General features: G+C 38.7%; 1 protein-coding gene across 1 annotated transcript; it reads right to left on the bottom strand.

The window, feature by feature from the left end:
- MEMO1 (mediator of cell motility 1) lies at positions 1-24898 on the bottom strand. Its single transcript, XM_008936700.1, has 10 exons — positions 24694-24898; positions 23045-23215; positions 15790-15871; positions 13301-13369; positions 11246-11358; positions 9734-9845; positions 8629-8771; positions 7401-7477; positions 1867-1971; positions 1-693 (listed from the first exon to the last, which is right to left on the bottom strand). The coding sequence occupies exons 1-10, from the start codon at positions 24896-24898 to the stop codon at positions 562-564; spliced, it is 1209 nt and encodes a 402-aa protein (XP_008934948.1). The 3' UTR covers positions 1-561.
- Between the last annotated feature and the right edge of the window lie 2518 nt (positions 24899-27416).

The raw sequence follows: 27416 nt of genomic DNA, 5'->3' as shown, positions 1-27416 counted from the left end.
TTTTGGTTTGTGTAGCCCTTTATTAGCAACTAAAATAGAAGATATCTGTTGTACATCACGGGTAGTAACTGACTATACTGGAGTTTTATTATATTCTAATACAGGATCATTTATAAATGCGTGGTTTTCCTTCTTTTTCTTTTATTAAAAAGCTTCCACCCTTTTTTCCATTTACAACTTGCAAAACTATTCTGAAAGCTGAGTACATGTGCACAGGTCTGCAAAGAGTGCAAATTTAGGATACGGTAAATGCTTTACATGTTCTATTTGTAAGGACTGTCTGCCACCATGCCTTCATAGCCATTACCTTTTAAAAAAACAAACAAACAAAAAAATAAATCACAAAAGGTTTTGATACCAGCCTTCTTTCCATTGTCCTAAACAAGAAAGCATTTATTAAATGAGTCGAAACTAAGGAAGGACTACACCTACTAGAAAAGAAGAGTTCTATTAGTTTGAGGTTTCGGTACACCCAAAGAGCAGGGACTGTATCTTTGCAAGGGCTGGGCCGGGCCCCGTCCGGAGCGCGTGTGCAGGTGCCCTCCCTGAGCGATCGGTGGGTCAGTGGACCATAAGCGCCCCGGCTGCGTAGCTCACTGAGCTGTCTTGCCAGTTCCGACACTGGCTGGACTGAGCGTAATTCAAAAATGAAAAGCTCATGTTCATTCCGTTCTTCTGGAGCTCATTGATAGCCTGAAGAGAGAGGGAGGGGAGGAAAAAGCGATTTTAAAAAAAGGTACTGGTGAAATTATGACATTCTCTAGATCTCAGTGCTCTGCCCTGCCCCTGAGGGTCCTTGTGCCGTCTCTCATCATACAAGCACCTCTGACTAATCTGTGGACCTAACCCATTTCTTCACCGTTCCATTCACCGACGCTCCCCCCAGTGCAACACAGAGCAATGCTAAACAACCTTTCAAAACAGATCCTCTAGAAACAATGCTTTCGATTTCATAGGGAACTGATAGAGGAACACAGATGTAACAGGAGAAAACTCCAACATTGTTAACACTTGTTAGGCCATATTTCTTCCATTAAGGGAAAAAAATGTATCAACATAATTTATTAAAGTGTTACAACTGGCAAAAGTGAACAGACAGAATTTAATTCAGATTCACGGCAAAACTAATAATTATCTGTGGTTAAGACCTGGATAGTTTTGCAGAGTTGTCATAGTACTGAATTCTGCTATATGCATCCTCAATATTGGTATTGCTCACACAAACTTTTATAGGCTCTACTTTAAGAAGTTCCTCTATGTCTCCATACAGGCTACATTTCCCAGTGAATTAAGTTTTCCTTTTAAAAAGATTAACATGCTTCCTGTTTCAGATCTGAATGACTGTAAAAATAAAGTGAGATCTACTCAAGCAGTATGACAAACCTGCAGCACACCAGCAGTGCTGTGAAGCAGCTGTGACCCAATTTAGACAACTAAGTTAAGCTAGGTGTACATCTGCACTGCATCACCAAAGCAGAATAGGGTAACCAGAAAGTACCAGTCAATCTGAATTCTGATTGCCATTAATTTATGAGTTAATGGTGCACTGCACTGATACTCAGAGAGACAACATTTGCAATTGTTTGTTTAATGAGGGCCAAGAATGACTGCATTTCAGTGAGATCCAAAAGGAACATGATACCTCATTTCACTTAGGGAATGGAGAAACTCCGGCCCTTGTAAGAGCTTGTGTTTGTCCATATGCAAAATACGGTAACTGGAGACCAAATTGAGAACACTTTGAAAAATAAATTCAAAGACTTGCCATTTTAGAACCAAGGAGTACTCCAGAAATATTTGTGTTTAAACAAATGCAGGCATTTTGAAAATAAGTTTCATTTTTTGAACAAATCAAAAGTTACTTACGTTTAATAATACGCCAATAGGATGTCTTCCACATATTGTATTATGGTACTTCTTCAAGTAGTTGCTAAAAGATACAGGATCTAGCTGCTCTATAATGCTCATACCCTGAAAAAGAATCAATAGCAACGATTACTTCACACATACATAAGCAGGTGTTTACACCTATTTATGATAGCACAGAATACTTCAGGAGAAAAAACCCTCTACTTTGTATCAAGGGAATTGCAGCATGTGAGCTCTAGCTTGTTGCCATCCTTTGCCAGACTAAAAGCACAGGAGCTCTTCCAAAGCTGTCAGTGATCCCATGTCAAGATCTGTGAAGCTATCTCTGCAGATACCAGTGAAGTTCATGTTAAAAAAACTCCTCCTGCAGACTAGCTCATCCCCACCTCCAAGGCTGTCCTGCTTCCGTAGTATTTTGTACAGCAATAACCACACAGATTTACTAAACGGGCAAAGCAGGAAGAAGTTTTGCCTCCATCTCCTCTCCCTAGTAACAAAGCTCAGGGCTGAGCACTTGCCTGGGACTTCTGGATGGCCAAAAATCCTAGACAAATCATCAACATACACACATGCAGTTCAAGCGCAGAGGAAGAGTAACGTGCCCTAGACACATCACACATGCAAGGCAGTTGATGTGGGCACAGGCTGGCCATCTGCTCAGAGCTCAGAAAGCAGATCCAGAATATCTAAATCTCTAGAAAGTTGGTGCACGACAAACAGAGAAGCCAGGAGATGAAGCTTCCACTTTATGTGAGGCAGTCATATATATACATCGTTTTCTCCATCCACAGTAAGATCCATGATCCCATGGAGTCATACTATGAAACCCAGCTCACATCTGGAAAACAAAACCTTCCATATATACAAACATTTGCATTCTTAAAAGCAGACAGAATCCTACAACTCTAGATACAGCCTACTCTGACCCCATCCCACAGAGCAGTTCAAATACAATGAAAGCAGTTTAATGCAAGTCTAAATCAATTACTGTCTGTGTTTTATCACAGCTTTGCCATTTTCCCTGTATTAGACTCCATCCTCTCATGTTTTCCCTTCCTGTCAAAATGATTAATTCCCTTCACCAGGTAAATGAGCTCCAGACACTCACTAATTCAGTAAGAGACATAGCTGTGCTTCTTCCATGTAGCTGATGAAACAAGGTTCCCTTAGAGACTGGAAAAACCCGTACACTGCAAGGGAGTAACGGGAGGTTGATATCAGAAAGGGAGAGAATTTCTCCTAAGGTTTCTGCGATTGTCCCAGCTCCTTCCCCTGCTTTCCAAAGCATGTGTAATAACAGGAGAAATCATGATGTGGGAAGCAGCCAGTCTGTCTGAAGTCTCCACCTCAAGAGTGAAACCTCTTGAATACTTTGAGGGCGTTGGCTGATCTGGCAAACAGGCTAATTATTCAGACTGGATTACAGCTTACAATTGGAGGAGCAGGAGATTCCCAGGAGTCAGGAAGGATTAGGAAACAGCAACCATAACCACCACCTTTGTGTACTTTTAATTAAAACCAGATGAAAGGCGAATTCATAAAGAAATACGTTTTATGGAAAAAATAAAACCAAACTATGCTGACCAATTGCTGGCAAAATCTCAGTTCTTCCAGGGTCATGGAGAGGATGTTTGACCCCTGACCAGTAATTACAGCTGTTACTCGCTCCAGATCTACAAAACCTAAATGAGTGCCAAAACCTCAAAAGGTAGCTATGTCTAACTAGCAGTGATCACAGATACCATTGCATTTCCAAAGTTCAAGCAGCATGTCTTTAAACCATCCATTTACTTGTGAATTGGACATGCCAATACACAGCTAAAGAAAGCAGAACCAAACTTAATTATATACTCAATTAAAACTAAACACACTTAAGGCACTTACTCAGATACTGAACAGCTCATAAGAATATATCTTATCCATTTGTAAACCCCTTCACAACTTTTTAAAAAATGACAGTGCTGCTCAGTTGAGAGACTCATTTTATGGCTGTAAGTCACTGGAGCATACTGGGCAGAGGCATTTGAGCATATGCCTCAAATGAGCAGACGTGGATTTATCAGAATGCCTAGTAAGCTTATTTCAATGCACAGTTCAGCACTGCAAAACATTTAGAGCTATGCAGTTCATCCCAATAAATGCTAACAGAGCTCCATACAACACAGACTGGAGAAAATCCATAGGAAAAGTATTAACACACATCCTATAAGCATTCAGCTGTACTGAACTTTTCAATCTTTAGGGTTTAAAAATCATCATGGCAAAGACTGAAGCTTGTTTCTCAGGCTAAAATGGTGCTGCAGACAAAGGAAGCATTTTTGTCAGATTGCATTTTATTTTTCTAAAAAGCAGAAGTATGAAGCTAATAATTTTCAGTATTCAAAATAACTCGGCTGGGCATGGTTTAGAACAGAGCTAAAATATACGACAAAACCCACATGATAAAAATGCAAACCATCACAAGGTTCTGCAGTTTATCATGTGGTTAAGGCACAACGTAGAAATTATCTCAGTTACTTAGATACTGTAAATAGTATCTACAATATCCTAGCACAGTGCACTTAATATGATTAATTCAATTACATTCTTAAATATCAGCCTCTGTAGAATCAAGTATCTACAAGCTTATAAAAAAAAAAAAAAAAAAACAAAAAACCAAAAAAACCCCACAGGCTTATCTTATAGTATACATAATCCTTTGGCTGGTCAAGCTTGTTTGAATCCATTACTTCAGCTGCTTCATAATACTTAACAAAAAAAAAAAATTAAGCCAGTAGCAATACTGGCTTATGGAAGCAGAAACAAACTTGGTCTTAGCATAGCCAGCCCCACTCTCTTTGCATGGGTGAGTCACTCAGACTAGAAGATAAATAACCAACAGGAAAATTACTGGCTGGGCACAGAAGAGAGCAGTGAGCTGGGCACCCAGGCAGAGAGCTGTGATCTAGCCTTATGCCCAAGCTAAGAAGCCTTCCCAGGCTGGAGCACTGTGGAAGGTGCTGGCACACCTTAGAGGCACTGCAGAAGCCACTAGAATTCAGAAGTTCGCTAGAGACACCCGAGAAGCCACCCGTGCTATGCACTACTCCTGCACAACACTGCTGGCTGTTTCTGCACACCCTCCTCAGCCCCTGCATGTCCTCCCCCTCAGCAGGCAGGGGTACTCGAGTGAGGTAAAAGGTTTCACAAACTGATAAAATGAGCAACCTGGCAGTGAAGATTGAAGTGAGCACACTGCTGTTTCTAGTTAGCCATAATAATAAAAAAATAATTACCCTTCAATGTCTTATGGAATACTCCCCTACTTTTACTTAAAAAGATGGTAGGTATCAGGTTACAATATACAAGCAAATGATTGCACATCAGCTGCTCAGTTATAACTCTTCATTGGAGGATTCTTCCCTAAGGTACCCTATCAACCATGTAGCTGTTTACTCCTTTTGCCTTCACAAGGTGCACCGTGGTACTCCCAGGGTAACAGCAGTCACATGAAGAGTTACCATGGAGAAACTTATGTCTGTCCAGCAATACTTACTACTCTGTATTTTTTATGTTGGAGTCAAAGGGCTCTAACTTAAAATTACAGCAAATAAAATTTCTCACAGCAGTTGCCATGTTAGTAATCTTCAGTGCCCAAAGCATTCAGTGTTGTTTATGCACTAGCCAGGAAAAGCATCATGCATCTGTACTTCAGGTCCTGCCCAAGTAAGGAATAGGCCACTATCCTCCCAAAAGGGCATTTCTAATGAAAAGGAATTTCATCTTAACCCAGAGTATCTTCCTTCTTCACTTACAAAGTGCTCAGATGATTGCTCTCCTCCTTAGGTCCAAAAGAAGTTATTTGGCCAGTAATAGCAGAGGTTAAAACCTCTGATGGTTTTAACATAGTTTTAACTTCATGCAATTTTCTCTGTGGAGGGGCCTGGTGGTTACAACAATGCAAGTTTCTTTAGCTTGCCAAATGACATTTAAAAATTCAATACTCATCAAGGGAAAGAAGAAGTAGCTGAACAGGGGATACAAAATGGAATAAATTCTTTCCAAAATCTTGAGAAACGTGACAGGGAGATCTTTATGGCATTGTGGATCCCAAGTGTATCCACGGTACTGCTAAAAAAAAAATTTCTGAAATTCATCAAAAGCAAAACCTACTCTTTACCAAGTCTGAATATGGAGTCACGTGTCCACAAATGGCATGATATCAACAAGCAAAAAACCACCACACTACTGCTATGCAGCTTGCTTAGTTTTCCAGTTAAACTTAAGACTGAAAAAGTATTTTCATAGCTATTAAACAGTAGACATAATTTTCAATGCCACAAAAAACAATTTCCTTTTGGTTGAATAACTACCAGAAGAGCAAGCTGGTGCAGCAATGTATTCACTTAGAGTAATTAAATGCGAAGTCCAGTCTTTCTACAAGCTTTCACCACAGAAATTAACCAGGGGAAACTAATGTTTGCTAATGCACCTTAATCTGCTCTTCTGCAAAAACGCTCAGAGCTGCAAATTCTAGGACTCTGTAGAAAAACATTTGGTTTTTTTAGAGAAAACTCTTAACTGCCAACAAGAATTATAAAAAAATGGGATAAACAGAATGAAGGCTAATTATTTACTGTTTCCATTCCAGTAATGAATAGTGGAAAAACAACGACATAATAAAGATAGACAAAGCAAGGAAAAAAAAAATCTCTTTAGAAGATAGGATTTAGTCCTTCAAGAGTAGGAAAGAAACTAACATAACAAGTTCTCTTCTAAAAGATTCTAGAAAAGTTAAATAATCCAAATAGTTTTAAAACAAATTGCAAGGTTACAGATTTCCAGAAGAGTTTCTTCTATTCTACGCCTTAATTACAATCGTGAATGTTAATACATTTCTTTTTCATTTAAAAAGAAATCCTTGGCTCCTACAACTGCAAAGAAAACTCTACATAATTGGCATCATGATCTTTATGTACTTAGCATCCCTTTCAGCTGTTTGCAAAACCCAGAATGAAGCATAGTCTGCTGCTTTTCCCCACCACCTACTACAGAGTAAGGGGTGGAGGGAAAACTACTCCCAAGGAAACGGTAACTTTTGTTTTCCTGACCAGCACAACCTCCTACAGCCTTTCCTCCTCAAAATGGAGACTGCTGAACCCGTTAGCATAATCATGACACAGTTTCAATATGCAGGTATCATAGCTATCAAGCCTGAACAATAGACAATTCATAATTCTTATTGCTTCTTGAAAACATAAGAGGGTATGTGGACAGGAATTACATTATACTGAGGTAGGTGAACATGCATTTATTCTCATGTATTATGCCTACTAGATTATACCCACAATATATAGTGTGCAGTCAGTAAAATGGAGGACACTAGCTAAAAACCAACAGCTAAGTTCTTACTGTCATCAACAAAAGAAAAGTATACATTCAATAAAATAGCTAATCTATAATATTTTGTTAGAGAAATTTCTGAAGTGTTCAAAGAAACGTAATGTACAGGAGAAATTTGTTAGTTAGTTCCACCAAATCTGAAAACTTACCATTTTATCTAGGTGCTCAATGGATCTATAAATTTCTCCTTGGGATTCATCATAGTAACTGTAACGGAACCTCTGACCTTGAAACAAAAATCATGTATAAAATAAAAAAGGGAAAAAACGTAGCTAAAACACTCCCTAGTACTTACTAAATAATTGAAATTATAATATTTGTCAAGTAGTAATCTTCATTTATTTTATACTTTTTAGGTTCACTGAGGAAATTCTAGGGCAAAGTAGCAGCCCAGAGGCAAACTAAAGAATACAAGGTGGGCAGCTATATTCCTAAAGAAAAACCTACTATTTAGAACTGACACCACAGTATCACTAATTGCCTGTTAATGCCTTGAAATCCAGTTCTATAAACTCAAAAGAAAAATAACATTTCATTTCACTATCCCTCTTGACAAAGTCAACCCTGCAGTCAAGCTACTTCTGCTTGCACAACAATACCCCAGTAAATGGAGGTTAAAAGGAAAAAGTTCATGATAATTCGATGAACAGTTCTAAACGGTTCATTAGCCACAGCAGAAGCCAGATCACTCTTACATACCTCCAGCTACTCCACAATTCAAAGACAAGTAAAATATGCACATAATTACGTAAGTTGACCAAAGATGACAATGAAAAAAGAAAAGTTGGTCTGTTGTGTAGTACAAAACATATCTTTCTGAAGCAGTCCTTTTTCCAGCTATCACACTTAAAAGAAAAATAAAGTGTTAAAGCAGGACAGAAGTCAAGGCTTCTGGAGAGTCTTTATAGCTCTGCTACCAAGATGAACTGGGATAGCTCTGGTGAATTGGTATAAATACTTCATCTGCTGTCTTACCCAGCAATAACATGTACAATACTTATTTCCACCAGAGAGATGTTGCTATGTCCAGTGAATTTTTAACTAATCAGTTTTGCAAGTTGCTTTGAGATGCTTAAAAAGAAGAATAACAAGAAACTTCAGACACTCATTTCATTATAGCAGTAAGGAGGTGCATATGAACCCATATACCTTCACCATTTCCTCCACTACACTGAAAACACATTACCACAAATATTTTTCATCTATTGTTCCAGATACAAAAAAAGAAAAATCCTTTTTTAGCTTTACAAAGGCATTTAAGTTTCAAAAATACATTTACCAGAAGTTAAAACACTCAATGTTCAATACAAATACGTTAGTTGAAAATCACTACAAAATGTTCATCATACTGTTATACTGAAGAGATAAGAAACTTACCCCAATGGCAAAAGTCAGAAGAAACCACAAAGAGGTTACTAGGATCAGCTAGGTATTTACTGAAGAGTTTTCCAAATTCCTGCTCTTTTGACTCACTCAGTGCTCCGACCAACACAGGAATAATAGTAAACTCATCCTTATGGCTTATAAGCAAAAGAAAAGATGTTGTAATTCAAGTAACATCTGAAATTTTTTCAGGGCTTACTAATGGAAATGGCAGAATGTTTTAGAAGGGGACTACTAAACTGAAGATACAGTTCATTTGGTAAGGTCATGCTAGGAAGTTGTTTTAGACTTGAAACTTCAGTTTCAGAAAAGAAATCGCTCTCTCCCCAGTCTCCCCCCCCAATAGTATTTCTGTTTGCTACAAAGTGAAAACATCAGGCAAACAAAAAGATATAATGAAACCAGCAATAAAGTGAGAATTATGTTCTCCCTGTATAGATGCTGCACAAATGTTGAGTAATTTTCCAGCATATATGAAAATGTTCAGGATTGCACTCAAGGTATGTTGATACTGCAGGGAAAATTACAACTACTATGGAAGAAAAATTAAAAAAAAAAAAGAGTGAAAAAACACACACCACATACCACAAATTGACAAAAAATGATCACCTTTAAAGAAAAATTATTCAAAGTACTCATCTGAAATAGCAGGTGTAAACAGAACCCTGATTTCAATATTAGTATTAAGGCTCCAAACAAATAAAATCTCACAGAAAACAGTTATTGGTATTTGAAGTTCTTTCATAAATGCCTTGCAAAATTGAAAAATAAAAATCAGCTTGAGAAAGATTCATGAAAGCATGTCTAATATTAATTCTATTATGTCAATACAAACATATAAACTTGTATATGAAGTGTGTTCCAATTTCATTATTCAGGTGTTTGCTCTGCTCACAGTTTCTGTTACAGCAAATAGTCCTAGACTCTGACATCCTCCTCCCTCAGATTTTTATTGGAGGATGAGGGACTGTATTACACACAATATAGGGTATTATATGCCATAAAGGGTATTAAAGCTTCCTACTGCACTTCACGTGTAGCCCAAACATCTGGTGCACATAATGCTCATTCTTGCAGAAGTAGTAATTAGCCCTAGTACCTTTCCATGGCTTTAGCAGTGTAAGGCAAATGCATTTCAATACTGTGTTCATCTTCATCTGTCTGTAGGGACATACGCTCAAACATTCCAGTCTTCCACAGTTCTCCATAAACTGAAATAATTTAAAGATAAATTTTTACTAATTTTAAAAAAAAACAAACAAAAAACAACAAAACAAAACAACCAAAAACCACCACTATAAACCAAGCTACAACATTATCTTTATCTGAACAACCCCACTATAACAGAATAATTCCTGCCAAGGACTATGATAAACCACTTGTTTTAAAATAAATTCAGGATTAAAATTATGTTCAAGCTATAAAGATACAAACATAATTGGTTCAGTTCACAAAATAAGTGTGTTAAACTACTGATCTTGTTAGTATATTGAGAAAGATTTTCAGTTAGAATATAAAATTTAAGTAACACAAATAAAACACATTTGAAAAAATGCATGCATTTGCCTAGTCGTTCAACTATTTGTACAAATTACACTATCATATATTTGGAAATAAAACCACAATTTGCTGATCAGTTCAGCCCCTGCTGGATGTGTTACTATAATACAATTTATTATTAACTGAATCATGAAATCTAGAGACAGTGAAAACTGGTTAAGTAATTCACATTTATAAGTTATCTTTTCTGCTCTCAGATGTGCTTGGTGGTATGCAGAGTCATCTCTACATTTTGAAAGCTCTTTGCTGGATGAACAGTTTGCTACAGGGCTGTGCCTCTGCTCCGTAAAGGAGTTCTACAGAAACCAAAGCATGTGTTACCCAAGGAAACCTCTGCAGGCATTATGTAGAAACCTGAACTAGCTTGCTTAACCACAGTCGTGATGAAATAGCAATATAGCTGCACTAATTATTAGCCCTTCCAAAAAAAGACAATATTATTTAGGTATACCTCAAAACACATGAAAGACGAACTATCAAATTTATCTTCATCGCACCTTTAAGCTCAGTATGAAAGACTGGTATTTCATGGGCTAACAGTTTTTAATTTCCATAGATACTCTGCCAGTTAAAAAGTGTTGCATGCAATAATGCACCCAAATAAAAATTAGCTTTTTGCTCCTCTATTATTTCTCTATCAGACAAACTCAGATCACTTAAACCAACTATTTTTGTTTGCAGATAGAATAATTCATAGAATAATGGAGCAGGTGTATGGTGGGCTGTTACTCAAATGTAGCGTTTTAAATTTTGAGATCCCTTTTAAAGATCACTTGCCAAGCGGCACGCACTCATAGTGGAAAAGATAAGCAAAGATTGAGAATTCTGAATTTGCAGGAGCAAGAGAGGCACTAAGGTTACAATATAGCAATGCCTGCAACCACCAAGGTCTTTCAGAAGATAGCTGTCGTTGCAGTAAAACCAGGTTTATACTTGTATGCCACTTAAAAGCAACGAAGTGCCCACCAAGGAGAGTCCTCAGCACTGCAGTACCACAGTTAATACTCAAGCCTCAGCGACCTTCAAGACGTAAGTTTTATCATGCACTTACTTTTTTGGTCAATTCGGAGATCATACAGAGGTGTTCTATAAATGTCCACACTCGAAAGTGCACATCGGGAAAGGGGCACGTGATGGGAAGGCCCAAGAATGAAAATTTTTCGGCTACAACAATTAACACAAAAGCTCACAATTTAGACAACTGCAGCTGTACAGAGACTTGGTTTAGAGTAATGAGTTTAATAAAAAGGCACAAAGTGATACTTTCTGGTGTTACCAATAGAGTTTCACTCTGCTGTGTTAAGACCACAGATCAATCCATGGGCTAGCCTTGCTCATCAACACAGAAATGATAATGAGATCAGTTCAACAATGCTTCCTGCAGCCTTAAACCTCTTAAGAAGGTCATCTATCAAAGGGCACTCCTCAGCTAGAAATCTGACTGGACTCATGTGGAGGATGAATGATGTGTTGTGGCCCCTCAGCACACATTTTCAGTTGGTCTCCTTGGACAAGCACAACCTTTAGTTACACACCACCTTCAATAACTACAGCTATGTGACGTCAAACGAGGATTATGTATTAATCACCTATTCGGAGCTTTCCACTTATTTACTTGGTTAGCCCTACTTCAGATTTTACCAAATTCAAATATAAGTCATTCACAAATGGTGTTTTTATCCAGCTGTTGCATAAACAACAGGGACTTGGACCTGCACATTCATAGCTTTAGCTGATACTGCAAGCTTTCACACGGCACCATGTTACTTCATCAAGTCCTCAGTTTCTGGCTCTTGATAAGATGTTAAGAGTCTCCTGCTACAGGACTTAAAGAAAAGAAAGACAGAAAAAAAACTATAGGAAAATCAGCTTTTCAAATTCGAGATCATATCACCTCATTTCTGGCACCGAACTAAAGGGATGGGAGACATGTAAAGATTCTTTTGTTTCCCCCTTACATGTGGAGTGCTACAGGAAGCTATACTAAGATACTAAAACTTTTTACAGAACTCATAAAAACAAAATATCCAAATGTGAAATACGTCCGCTGAAAGAGGAATTCTAAATTCTACTTCCATGCAGTAAAATAGCAGATAATCCAGAAAGTTCTATTTATTCCATGTCACTGAATCTGGAGAATGCAAGTTGTTCTAGAAATTCTAGAGAAACTAGTCATCTGACACTTCTTAAATTACCTTCATTTTGTTTACAATAGTTTAGAAGAATTAAAACCATTGTCTTTTGAGAGCATTACAACATGTTATCTCATAAGCAACAGGTAAGACATCCCCAGTTTTTATATTAACATCACAAAAGGCATACTGAGTAAATACTGGAGATTTTTTTAATATTTTGTCATTAAAAAAAAAGTTGCAGTCAGCAGAATACAGTATAATTATATGCCTTTAACCTAGAATAACTGGATTCATATTTTCAGAGTCAAGCACAGACTACAGTAGCACATTGGGTTTTTAAAATTTTTCCTTTTTTTAAACTGTTGTGCTGTTAGAAACACAAGTCCATTTAAAGTTATTACAACAAGTAACTTTCACTGACTTCCAATATCATATACACACACTGGTCACTTTCTCCACAGCAGAAGAGAATCCTGGTAGCATTCAGCCCATAATCCTGCACTGAAAAACCAATGCAGAATCATGATCAAATATTTTCAGAGACTTAAAAAAACAAACAAAACCTCCAAACAAAACAAAGACACTCTGTGATCAGTAAAAATCAACCCAGCTTAGGCTTTTATAAAAGCAGTGGAATGTCAAGCAATAAAGTAAATTAAATGCTATTACCTGCAAAGAAGAACATTTTTAACCCCTCCCTTCTAAAACATTAGTTACCAATAATTAATAGTTATTGAAAATACCACTTTACATTTTCAATTTCAACAATGCTGAAGAAAAAATTTATGTAGGAACAACCAATTTAAACATTTATGATGTTAAAACAGAAGGGATGCATAAAATACTAAACAGAGTACAAAAGTAAAATTTGAGTACTGCAAGGCGTTAAGAATGTAAAAAGAACATTCTGCTTCTCAGAGAGCTGCAATGGCATTGCCTTACGCTTTGTAAAGAAAAGCTTTACTACTTACGTAATATTAGGATCCACTTGTTTGTAAGCATGGGCTGCACAGGATCCACAATAGGTATACCCTGCATGGCTGCAAATCAAGGTGTACAAGACATTAAGTATTGTTTAATATCTCAAATATGTTGTTATTGCTATTTAACATTAATATCTTAAATATTATTTGTCCCCAATGAGCTAGAAAAGGTGATCCAAAAAATCCGCTCCTGAAAGAGCTGGAGAGCACTGCTGCAGTACTGAATGTACGAGAGATGCATCTGTTAAAGCACTATCAGTGACCCTTTACTTGAAAGCAAGTGAGCCTCCAGACCAGAGCACCTTTCGGTACTTGTAGGAGACACCAGCAGGCAAGCTACGCAACGGCGCGTTACCCGCAGCTCGCGATGACACCCCGAGTGCAGCCAGGGACAATGACACCCCGAGTGCAGCCAGGGCCAAGGGAGTGGCAAGCTGCTGGAGAAAGCTCTTCCAGACATGCTCCAGTAACTGAACATGAGGAGAGTAGAGGGGTCTGGCATAGAGAGACTACATGTTACAGAAGACAAACAGGAACTACAAATGCTCTATCATTGAAGAAGAACACCTCAGCAACAGAATAAATGGTCACCAGGGAAGGAGAGGAGTGCAGCATCTACCAGCTTTTACTGCAGAGAATGAGATACAGGCTTTATTCTTTCCTGCCTCTCTGGCCCAAAGCCTTTCTCAACCTCTGTACTTGTGTGCGCTCCAAAACCATTCAGAATTACATTATGACCATTTGGTTTCAAATATCACCCACAAATCGTAAGACCCATTCTCTCTTCAAGACTGTTAAAAACAGCAGAAGATTCAGTTTACACTGCTAAAGACATTGATTCCAGAGAACGTTCATCCCCCAGGGTGCCAGGCAGCGTGGTGGAGAACAGCTCAGAGTCACTCAGCAGTACATCCACAGCAGAAGGCCGCGCCCACATCGCACAGCACTTGGGCCACATCACTTCTGGAGAGCCTGTGACCCTAGGTCAATAGTCACTGCTCACTTTGAGTCAAGTACGTGCAACAACTCAAGGACAGCCTTCCAGATGGTCCTTTTATATAACGATAGTAAGGATGATATGTGCTGCAAGTCCTGGGACATACAGGAGGGTGGAAGATACAAGTTCCCCACTGACAGCAAGAGATCAAGATTTTGATATTTTAAACACAAGGTTTTATATTTATTTATATGAATGTATGCTCACATGCTTATGTACTCATTCACAGAGTGATACCTGGAGCAAGTTATCCTCAATTACCCTGGGGTTTTACTTCAGCATCACTTACCTCACTCATTGTAGAGAGCTCAGAAAGGCACTGAACATACACACTAAGGGGAGGAATGGGAGACCTGGTGAACCACCCAAATATGTTATGTGACAGTGTCAAAAGAGCCTTCTGAAAGGTTCCCTTAGCTACAGACTTCTTCAGTCTTGAACAAAACTATTATTAGCCATATCCCACTTTACAAGTGGGAAAATAAAGGTATGGTTAATGAAAGTTTGGTGAGACCATAGGAAGACCTCAAGTGATTCTGGAAAAAGAACCCAAGCTACCTCATCTGCAGCTGAAAGACCTCTTTCCTGCCATTCCTGTTAGAAAGACTAAGGCAGATTTCTGGGACAATTTCTTCTGCATATCCAATACCATTATGGAATACTTCAAGCATCATGTCAATGCTATGTTAGCACAGGAAAAACAACATATTTAACTTGTTTTTGCTAGTGTTTCCTTCCAACTCATAATAAATTGGAATGACCAACATACTTTTCTTATTATACGTCTCAGCTACCTTCAGGAAATTGAATTCTACCTAAATAGATGGTCCCTATTTCTGCTGTGGACAAAAAAAATCCCTAACAAAACCAAACTAAAATAACAAAAGTAAACCATTTTGGATAGCTGAATAGTGTTCCATTACCTTTTGTTTTAAGCTTTGCTAAGTTTTGATTGGGGGTGTGTGTGTGTGCGCTGGAGTTTTGGTTTGTTTTTGTTTGTTTCTTTTATCCCTAACAAAACCAAACTAAAATAACAAAAGTAAACCATTTTGGATAGCTGAATAGTGTTCCATTACCTTTTGTTTTAAGCTTTGCTAAGTTTTGATTGGGTGTGTGTGTGTGCTGGAGTTTTGGTTTGGTTTTGTTTGTTTCTTTTAAATAGCTGTATCTGTTCTACACTAAAAGTGCATGAAAGAGCTGTCATCTTAGACTACTACTCCACTAATACACTTCTTACCTGTCTTACTGGATCACAAGTGAATGTTACATCTGGAGTCCATCAGCAAAAGGAAACTAACCATACACCAAAATGTGCACAGATTTCTTCCATTCTATGCCACATCCAAAACACTTATTTAGAAACCACACAACATTCTTCTCAGCTACATACTAGCTTTCAACAGTTTTCAAAATCACACAAAATAAAGAAGCATTTAACCAGTCAAGTATTATGTACACTAGAAACAGATTTCAAACTTACGGTGCAATAATGGCTCTAGCAGGTCTTTTTGTGGACTGTACTTGAGAAAGCCAGCCTTCTAGTTGTGCATTCAGCTGGGGTCCTGTGAAAAGACAAGGAAATGCTGAAGCCATAAAAGAATCTAAAATACACCAAGAACTTTTAACAAATAAAGTCCAAAAGTCTCACAGATTCAAAATTATCTTAAACATCAAAGCCTGTGTTTAGATCTAAAAAAAAAAACCAAACCACAATTGCACAAAAACAAGTAAAACAAACGTGCCTGTAATGATGAAGGATACATTAGGAAAATTTCAACCTTCTAGTCAAGGAAGTTGATTTTATTGCACATCCAAACACACGCTTATTGTTTTTTGCTCTGTGGACAGATGCACATACCATTTCATACTAGAAAGGATGGCTGCTGAGCTCAAAAGAGAGGCTAACAGATGACTGATTCTTCTGGTAAGCATATTTGCAGAATTCAGAAGTAAAGATGACCTATACCAAGAGAGCCAAATATGGAAAAACTACATAATACAAAGACCTCACATGCTCACATAATAGCCAATGGCTACGGTATTTAGTCCTTTATTATTATGAAGCAAACATAAGAGCAAAACTCAAAGCACCGTGCAACCTGGAAAAACTGTAAATACAAAGGAAAAAGCTGAAAGTGAGTAGACACCGTGCTTATATTGATGCTTTAACAACTTCTGATCAATCAACAAACTACAAGTACAAAAACTTCTTGGCAACACTAACTTTGATAATTTGTCAAACATTTTTCTTTTTAAAACTAAATTCCGTATCTCAACAAGTAATAAATATTCTCCATTCAATTAGCTGATAGATGATAAAAATTCCTTCTAGAAATACAATATTAAAACCTCCCCATTTTGGCTAATTCCCATCACAAAGACAACTTTCTGATGTAAAGCTGTTCCCGAAGAAGCAAGTCTGGCTAATACCGTGCAACATTTTCTATATTAAAGAACACAAAAAAATCTTTCAAGTAAAACTCATTCAGCTGCTACTGCTACAAGTAATGGATCATTAACAAAGAAAAACAGATGTACTTTTTTCCATTGACACTATGCTTTTGACAGAACTGTATGTCAGCACAGTTTATCTGTGAAGTCTAGTACAGTAAGCTGCTTTTCTTTTACCATGCACATTGTACATTTTTGTATCTTCTCCATGCAGGTGTAAAACCACCATAAGGAAAAGTCAAAACCAAATTAAATACCTGAAACTATTCCACAGCTCTGTTCCAAACAGCCCAGATCTCAAGCTGACAGCTCTCCAAAAAGCTGCCAAGAACTACACAGAACCCAAGTAAAGATGTCAACTTCTGCAGAATCCAATCAGTCACTTCCCAGTGATGGCCAAAAAGCTTTCACTAGAAAAGCAGTAGGGGTAGAGCTAAAGGAGGGGGTATCAAAGCCACTGACTGTTCTCTTGCCAAACTTAAATTGATGTGTTTCATGAAAAAAAGGATGACTTCTGTGGTTGTAAAGAACCTTGCATTCTGACATGAAGGTGAACTCAGGCAACACTGTTTCCCTAAGCCTACAATCACCTTGAATGCCTTAGTTGCTATCCACAGCTCTAACGAGGCAAAAGACCAACTTCAATTAGCTACTGTCACTCCTGCAATACAGTGACTGTGAAATGATTAAATTGTCAAAAAAACCCAAACTCACACACCAGTTTTATTCTGCTGTTTCTGTTGCTTGTGGAAGTTACAAGCAAAGAAGACATGCAATAGAGATAAGGATAATTACATCTTAGAAAATGGAGGCTGTTGTGGAAGCTAAGTAAAAATAAACAGATCTCTACTTCCATCCCCTTTCTCAACTAGGAGACTAACAAAACAGTACTCCATTACAGTTTTATCACCCTTATTTTTATATAAAAAAGGTGAAGACACAAATCACTTAAAATTGACTTCCTAATTCTCCCAAAGTATGCAGAAGGATAAAGTACTTTCTGAATGAAGCTCTTCAGGAGGACACAAGTTGTTTTTTTTCCAAACACCTACTACCCAGAGACTTAAACAAAATATGACTCTGCCCCACCTGACCCCTTCTCCTCAAAGAAGGTCCACAGGCAGCACAACAGAAGAAGGGACAGAATCTCTTTAAGCTAAGTGAGAGAGCCTTGGGACTCTCTTCCCCAACAAGGCACAGCACTTGGCCCTCCTCCATCCCTTCTTTAGCAAGGATTTTTGATTAAGAAGGTTGTTAAGGCGATTTGGCTTTGGTTAAGACAAATCAGGTAAGTCGTTGAACAGTTTAAAGACAAAGTTCAGAATCTCTGGCAATTTCCTAAAATTCTATATGATTGCTCAAATCAGCCCAAAACTTCTGATCTTACAGCGTAGCAGCTGAGTAACAGGTTTGCTTAGTCTGTTTTTACAGACACTCACTCTGACAAAGTAACATTCTTCTCCTAGAGGCAGTAAAATAACAGACCTGTATGACCCATGGGATAAAACTTTTGTCAGTGTATACTTAACGACCAGGTAACACCTGCTTTCAGATATTTTTCCTCTAATGCAACTACAAGGTGCCTTTTAAAATCATTAACTCTGACCTAAAGTAAGTTTCCATTTCAACTGATACTTATTTGTATTATTTTAATAAAACATGTAAGGAAATCTCTCTCTCTCTAAAGGACTAATGGCAAGAGAGAGAAGGGCAAGTCCAACATATCCACCTGACCTTTCAGCTAAAGAAAAAAAAAAACAAATACCACTCACATGAACTGACAGTATAGTCTCCTATACAGCTGCAGCTTCCCATGCTTACAAATACTTTAAGGGGCACATTCTAAAATTGTAATTTTTCTGTTACCAAATTAGCATTGACTTTTTCCTGAAGTGTTCGTAGAAGTTTTAGTTCCAGTTCCTCAAACATAACAATGCTTAAGGCTAAAGTCAAAACATTTGAACTGGATATACAATAAACAAACAAACCCACACTATCACAGTAGATGTGCTCTGCATATGGAATTGTATTACAGGAGATGAGTAGCTTCTTCATGCAGAGCTTAAACTGGAAAAAAGTCTTTGCAATAGTCACTGAGGTACTGCAGTGAACATTTGCCCCCTGAACTGGCAAGCACGGGTGAGGAAGGGCACTGTCACCTATGGGTCCTGCTGCCGTGGTGGGAACTAGGAGAGGTCCCTGCTCCCAGAGCTGCAGGTAGAAAGCCCAGCTTGAGAAAGCTCGCAGGATGTGCACAGTGGGGGTTTTAAGGCTAACTCAGACAAAAGGACAGAAAACCTTGTGAATGCAACTTCTGGATGCAACAATCAATACGCTTTAACATTAATACTGTAAAGTCAGATCCTCTATTGATTAAAGGAAGATTAGGCAGCAAAACACAAGCTTCACTGAAACACGTAACGTTAAGATCCGCCTCTCAATCCTATGAAGTGAGGCATAAGTATAGGCACGTAACTAAAGAATGCTGACATGATCTGTGGATATCTCACATCCTGTTTTGTTCTGGAAACCGGCAGAAGTCATACCAAATTAAAAATAATTGCAAGCATAGAGCAAGACCACTACAGAAAAATTTATGGATACGGCTACAGGCAGCATTTATCCAAATATCTTGCCTAAAAGGGTGGTTTATTTTTATAATCAAACAGAGCACTAGAGTAAGTAGGAAGGAATCCTTCCTTGTTAAACACGTGCCAGTGTTACCCAATGCATAATAACACAAAGACACATGGCTGTTCATCACCTCAGTTTACAGCTGTCATGGTCCAGGCCTGGTGGGTTAAGCCAAACCAGCACATTCTTTCCACAGCCAAGCTCACCTCATTGCATGAGGCTGAAACGCTTACATGCCAAGCATCAACACTCTAGAATGGGAATCTGCTCCTGTCCCAGCAGCCACCATTACCAGTGCAAAAACTATTTTTTTTTTTTTCCATCTGGTAAGGAAGACACAGCACTGGCTCCAAACCCTCCATCTCAGTGAATTTTAATTTTTTTTTATTTTTTTTTTTTTTATTTTTTAACCGCAAGAGCATACACCCCTAGCAAAATTCAGAGCAGCACCAGCGAAAACCACTCAGGTCTCCCTCAGCTGCATGTGTAGAGCACTTGCAGCAATGGAAGCAATGCTGGAGCACAATGACAGTAATGCTACCTTCTCCAGCTTTCAAACTTCTACTTGACAGCTTTTACTTGGCTCCTATAGGGTAGGAGACATGCTTCAACAATATATTTTTACTGAGCCTTATTTTTACCCATTGATGAAAAAGTATACACCTCAAAAATATTTCTAAGAAATATTATAGCATATGTACTAAGAAGTACATAAGTCTTTATTTTAATAAGTAATAGTGAAACCTTGGGAGCTGGCACACAGTTACTTTAATGACTGGAACTGAGGGAACTCTTCTTTCCACAACTCTGAAGGTGAATCCAAAACATTTAATTCTATTGTCAGGCAAACTCCAACCTGAAACATGACAGAGGACTAACTAGCTTCTCAGTTAAAACCGCAGAAAGAAAAAGGAAAGTTTTAAAGAACCCAGGTCCCACTTGAAAAAAAAAAAATCTGTTTCTGCAACAACAAAAAAAGAAATCCTTAAATAAAGAACAAGTTTTACCTATGCAAAAGACTAGGATTTGTCAGGAGTAGGTGATTTCCAACAACTCCTGCTGATGGGTACATTCTCTACTGCTAGTATATGCTTTCTTCCAATACTGAAGACTGATGAAAAAGCACAGTCAGCCTATAAGCCAGAAATTTACTTATCCAAGCTATAAGACTGAGGGGAAAAAAAAATAAAATACAAATAAAGATTACACTGATGCTACATCAACTCCTATTACCCAAATTGTAAGATGAACGTAAAACAGCAGGTAATGCTTGAATGGGGAAAAATAAACCACAATAGAAACACTGCTTTGGTGGCAGTTCTTACTTGCATGTCCCAATTCTCCAGTATTCTGCTAGCTCTTTAATTTCGTTTACTGAAAGTTATTAGGAAATAAATAATCAAACTGTAACACCACTCGTTAAGAATGCCAACCAACATGCACCTACCTAGCTTTGTGAAATACCTTAGCCATTCAGCTACTCAGAGACCCGAACAAATGATTTTCTCACAGCTCTGAGAAAGTGATTTTGGCTCTAACACATGCTAAATGTAACCTGAATTTGTAACAGTATTCACTACTTGCAGGCCTATTTTAATAATACCAGGACTGCACCAAATGTAAAGCTCTTTTTCAATTCCAACTGTACAGTAAAAGTTGAATCTACATTCTTTACTTGGAGGATTGTGATTTTGACTGTATTTAAGTGATTCAGCTACAAGTAATAGCTTGGAAATTGTATTATAAATTATTCCAGGATACTTTTACAGTACACAATGTTAAATAATACAGTCTGCATATTAATACCACCTTCCATGATTAATTCATAAAAGAGATGGCGATGACACATCCACTTTTCCCATAAAATGTCTAAAAAAGATAGAAGATCAAAGGCAGAGAAACATTACATTTAGCATTTAACACTGCAAAGCAAATACTTTATAAATTTGCAAGACACTATGATTAGTTGTTCACAGATTGCAAGGTAAGAACTTAAGTGAATAGCTGCATTTGCAATGCTCCAGCTAATGTCACAACATTAAGATTTCATGATCAGTACATTAATTATCCTGCTACTGCAGATAGCTCCCTCCACTACAACGCAGATCACGTCAAAACTTTCTCTCGTTTCAGTGGCCCTCACATGCTTTTTACATATTTTTTTCCCTGGATCCATTTGTTCGTGACCATCTACAAACAACACAGTGATTCATTACTTGCACATTACATTTATGAATGAGCTGTGATGAGTTATTCCAATTTTGGGGAACGTGCCAAGGTTCTTGGCACACCAGAATTAAGCACTTTGGTAAAAAGATTTTTATGCTATAGCAAACATCTTCCTCAACCCCTTGTCTGCATTCATCGTCTAAGAACACACAAGACTGCACACATTACTTCCTTCCAGTCATTTCGGCTGCTGCAGAGACTCAGATCCAACACTGTACAGAGAAGGTAGGATGCAGCACCTCTGAGGGTCCGTGGAAGGCATCCCAGCAGCAGTGTTTACCCTCACAAACCATGAGCAGCAGGCCTGGTAAAAAGATTAAACACATTCAGCAACATGATGGGAGAGCAGAAGCTGTAACCAAGGTACACACTTTCTTTGAAGCTGATGAGAAGTTCCAGCTCATGTCAACAAGCATACAAATGCCAGGATTACATCACTGTTCATTAAAATGGACACTTTCATGTTACTCTCCAGGGCCCCAAAGCCCCAGAAGGTGCACGTGAGAAAAGCCGTACTATCTGACAACCACACTGCTATTGAGGTAGCTAGCTTCAATGTTCACAGAGCTATTAACAGTGAGTTAGTGGGGTCTGGCATCAGGAAAATCAGTATTTGGTACAAAGCCATTACAAAAACATTAATGCAGATCTTACTGGAGATTACAGAGGAGAAGAAGAGACTGCAAACATCTTAAAATAGTGGCCAACTTTGAGAGAAACATCATTTCTAAACAGATCATTCATGGCAGAAAACTGCCCTTTCATTTATTTTCTGATCTGCAGTTCTTTGGAGTATCACCCCTTCCAGCTGACCTACACACTATCATACAGACCTCAGCCCAAAAGACAAGGTCTGAATATCCCTGGCCACATGACAGGCAGTTATTTAGAAATTCTAACATTTCTTCTCCAAAGAAGTTAGAGGCTTGGTCCTTACAAATGCTAGCAATAAGATGTCTGCCCCTACTTTCTTTGGGCTTTTTTTACTTACAAGCCAAGGAAGAAGAAAACCAGCTCTGAACACAAAAATACCATAAAGTTTAAACTCTCTCCAAACATTTACATGTAGACAGACCATTTGCTTGGCCCATCACAAAAAAAAAGCTTTGAGGAATAAGTGCAATGGCCTTTCAAGTCAACACAGCAATTACTCTACCAAGTCACATTTGTATCAATAAGCTTATTAAAAAATAGGGTTTTCTAAATCAAACAACTTGGCATAGGCTACCAGAAAGCACACCTCTGACCACTACAGCTTGGTCACGGAAAGCAGAGAAATAAGCCATACATAAATAAGGACAAACTCGTTTTGCAGGACGAGTTTCAGGTTCCGTAGTATTGTTATTCACGCACACTCTCACTTCCACTTTACTCCTGTGATTTTCAATAGCCTACTAAAAAGCTTTGGGTTTTGTCTGTACCAGCATGACACAGACGGGGGAAAGTTGGGACAAGAGGCCTTATCAAACGCTTTACTAGAGTGGTACAGTGTCCAGCCAGCACTTCCAGGAGAGAGGCAAGGCAGGCCAGCTGCCAGTCAGAGGCCACGTTTAGCACCCCAACGTGTGACGTCTCACTTCCAAGGGCATGCTCTGCAGGAAAAACAGATGTGCATGCAATACTGTTTATTTTTGGTCTAGGAACATGTGGGTTGTCCCCCACAGAACTGACCAATACTTACAGTATCTACTCACATAGAGGAGTAAGGAGAGAGCAACCACATACTGTCTGAGAGTCCAAGCCTGGGATATCATGTCATTCCCGTCACATTTTAGCTGCTCCTTTTGTTATCTAGGAATGTATCCGTCCTGCATTCGAAGCCACAGAAAACCATGCCCCTTTTGTTTCAAGTTGTCCTTAATCTTCCTCTTCCCCCTGCTGGCCAAAATCAATTTCTCAAGAGTTCTGGACGCTGGGTGGTTGAATTAACCCAGCAGGACTGGGGCTTTCCTCCAAAAATAAAACAGAAGGTAATATTTTTCACCATAAAACAGTGTTAGGTTGTTTTTTTTTTAAAAAAAAAAAAAAAAAAAAAAACACAACTGTCTACACGACAGCAGTGCAAAAGGGTGAAACTTTTTTATTTCCATGATATGCCTTTATCTCATTTTTGCAGGTGTTTTTAGTGGCTGCCACACAACAGACTGCTAGTCCCCAGAACCAGTGGCATGCCACACACCAATTTTAACTTTTCAAAGCAGGCATACAAGTCAAGGTCTGCAAGTGAAAAAAGAGGTTATTCAGACCAGGAGCCACTGTCAGCAATGGTCATAGCACTATTTCGGTTTGGAAGCTCAGCTGTAAAGCTTCCTATATTCAGTGCTGCTGCCAAGCAGGAGGAACAGTTGACCAAACAGACTTCATTGTTAAGTTTGCTGCTAAACAAATGCTCCACAGGTCCACATTTAAAGTCCACTGAGATGCTACACAGGCTAAGGTGAAATGAATGTGAACTTCCCCATGAAAAGAATTCTAGAGGATAAGATACGACTATAATTTGGGTAAAAATTTTTGTATTGAACTCAACTGCAGAAACTTCTTAAGGAACTTGCTTTTTAATTTTTTTCTTTACAGCAGAACATTATAGATGAAGAGCACGTGGAAAGTTAAATGCTAAAACCACCATGAAGCCCATCTTCCTCTCCCCACCCTCTTCCTCAGCTTCACCAAGCAAGGAGAAAGCAGTGAGCTTTCTGCCTGGGACCTACCTCACTTTCCCTCCGATAAGTCGTTTACTGACATCTAGACGTGACATACTAACATGTGAACACGCCTGGATGTGAATAATTGCACAGTCAGTCTCACCTGCTCTAAAACATTAATTAGCTCACACAGTTAGGTGATGTATTCATAATAGAACGCAGTGCATGCTTCTATTTTCCAAGGCAGGACCTCAGCAGTGCATATCCCACAGCTGGGAAAAACAGGGGACCAAGGCTCTATTTGCAGCTAAAGCAATTTAGCTACTGCCTCACAGAATTGAGCAGTCTCTAAAGAAGTGGTATTTTTTTCTAAACTCTCTTACATACATTACATCAACCCTCCATGAAGAGTAGTAGCTCCCTCTTACTTGGTTGTGGCTTCACCTCTGATATTGCTTCCTCGTGGAGTGCAGAGGAGCCAGCTAATCCAGACCAAGGATACCCTCTGGCCATAAAAGATGGTTTGCACTCTGGATCCACCCTTTGCCCTTTTCTCACTTGGCTGGCTTTGGCCCCTCTTTCCCAGGGCTGACTTCTACAGCGAGATCTCACAGACACATTTTTCTTAAGCATAGCAATGGGGCTCTACTTTTGCAGCCCACAGTCCATGGCATTCCTAATCCACCATGCCACGTATCCTCCTGGATGCTTTGTTGATGTTTTACCCTCAGGTACCAGGCATCTCAGGATATACTACCACTTAAAAACGTCATCCTCACAAAAGCTCTTTCAAATGCTTTCAGACACTGATTTTGAACACATCCTTCAGCAATCGCATTTCTCATTACCCTTTTGGACACGGGTCATCTTACCTCTAGAGCAGGATGAGGGTCTTTCAGGGCATCTGCTTGCCCTCTGCAATCAAACTCAGCTCTGTAGAAGGAGAGCAGTTTTCAGGAAATGGGAAGCTTAAATGCTCACTGGTTATATATAACCCAGGAAATCGCATCTGGGCCGAGACGGTAAGCACCAGGAGAGCAGGTAGGAGGACCTGACAACACAATCCCTGCAGAACTGTGGGAACACACTGAAGAACTATCACAATTCAAACTCCAATCCTTGCCTCAGCTCTACCCTTGAAGCTACACAGGTTGAAACCACGTGGTAAAACCCAGACTTCCTCCAAGTAGTACAAGTGAGGATACAAGCCTATGTTACAAGTTTGAAACAGGTGAAACTCAAATATCAGCTGCTAAAATACAGGAAAATTTTAAGTCTATGGTGAACCCCATTTTAGGTCTATGAACCCTCTTGGTCTCCAGTTGTTTCCTCTTGAGTTTTGATGGACCCGCCTAAGTGGCATACAAAAATTAGCTTCCAAGCCACAGGTAACAGGTAGTCCCAGTCTTGCTGAACAAGAATTTCTGCTCTCACATACCCTATGAAAACAGCACAGGATAATTCTATAGGGAGAGACAAAAAGAATGCTCCTTTCTTGTTTAATGAAAATCTTATGAAGGAAAACAAAACACACTTGCCGAAACTCCAGCCTGTGCAACATCAACCACTTACCACCACCACACACACCGTAACAGTTCCAATTTAACTTGTCAGAAGTATACTCCCTGTAACTCGTTACAACATGATTCAGCCTGGGGTTTTTCATGCAGTGTAAGCAACTGGGCAACCATCCCACACATCCTCAATAAGCAATACCCAGAGGGCTGCCCAAAAGCAACAGGAGCTACATGCTTCTGGATGTCCTACTACAGACAAATAGTACTGGCTGAACTAGTCACACAGACTTAACAAGGTAGAGGCTAATCAAATTATGCACTGAATTTTTATAGAAAAGGAAAGAGCCCAATGCAGCATCTATAGCCCTTAAATTAATGAGATATATATATTAAAAAAAATCTTATCTGCAGTTATCCAGCAGTAACTCAGTATGAAGTTCAGTATTAAACAAGCTACAAAACTTATGTGTAAGGTCATCCAACCATCATTTTTCTGCCTTATTCATAAATGAAAATATAAATGGCAGAAGCAAGTTGGGAAGCGTTACCACAAATCTTCAACAATTTGATGTCTTTGGCACATGTTTAAATCTTATACCTTTGACATGATTTTGTTTACATTCTGTAAATAGAGTACTACCTTCTTAGACAATCAGGAAAAAAAAATGTAATTACAATCTATTGACACCAGATGAAGATTTTTGAACAATTTTGTAGTGAATATAACAGTTACGTTTGGAATATTAAACTTGGAAAGAAAAAAAAGATAACAAATCACCCTCTATTGTTGTCTCGAATCTGCCTACCCACCATTTGAAGGCCAGCTTGTCATCTCACAGTCTGCCTCTTCCTCTGTTACCCTCCCTCCTCCGTGTGTTTCTTTACTTCACTTTCAATTTTTGCCTCATAGCCTGTTCATTAGTTTGTGGAAAGGCAAAACTCCATCTATTATAGCCAAGAGAAACATATTCTTAAATGTCAGTTTAGGTTTCTGAATGTATCTCTTTATTTTTTATTTAAATTGTATCACTCTCCTTCCTCTGAACTGTTCTTTACCAGAACCTCTTGTTGATCTAAGCTTTCTCACCTTCAGTTTTGTCATGATCTTTACTCATAAGGCCAGTAAAAGACCATGCCTTACAAAACTCGTTATTAACGGCTCTGAAAATAGAGCTGCATCCTATCTGCTACAGCGTAGTTCGGCCCCAAAGCCCAAGAAACCTTATTTGCAAACATATGTAGTATCAAACCATTATTATGGGTTTCTATTTTTTTTATGGTGAGGGCAAGGGGAGCGGTAGCCCTTCCTTCCAACACACCCCGTTTTTCTTCTATTTTTCTACAAACACTACTTTTTCTCTTTGTATTGCTGCTTTATAACTTTTTCCTGCTACAAGAGAGAGCGCTCTGGAAGAAAGGACAGAAGCTTATCTTGGACTACAAGAAGTGAATAAACTTCGCTGTTCCCCCCCCCCATCGGCTGCCTTCGAAGCCTTTTGCAACGCTCTCCCCAGATATCCTCTCTCTTCTCGAGACTAAAAAAAAACACGGCAGGAGCACGCCAAAACACCGGAATCTGTTCGCCGGCTCTCACACCAGTTCGGCGCAATATTCAGCACGATACACGAGCAGCT

This window comes from Merops nubicus, unplaced genomic scaffold (genome assembly GCF_000691845.1).
Source record: "Merops nubicus isolate BGI_N331 unplaced genomic scaffold, ASM69184v1 scaffold33813, whole genome shotgun sequence".
NCBI lineage: Eukaryota > Metazoa > Chordata > Aves > Coraciiformes > Meropidae > Merops > Merops nubicus.
This window is presented reverse-complemented; position numbering and strand designations above follow the sequence as displayed.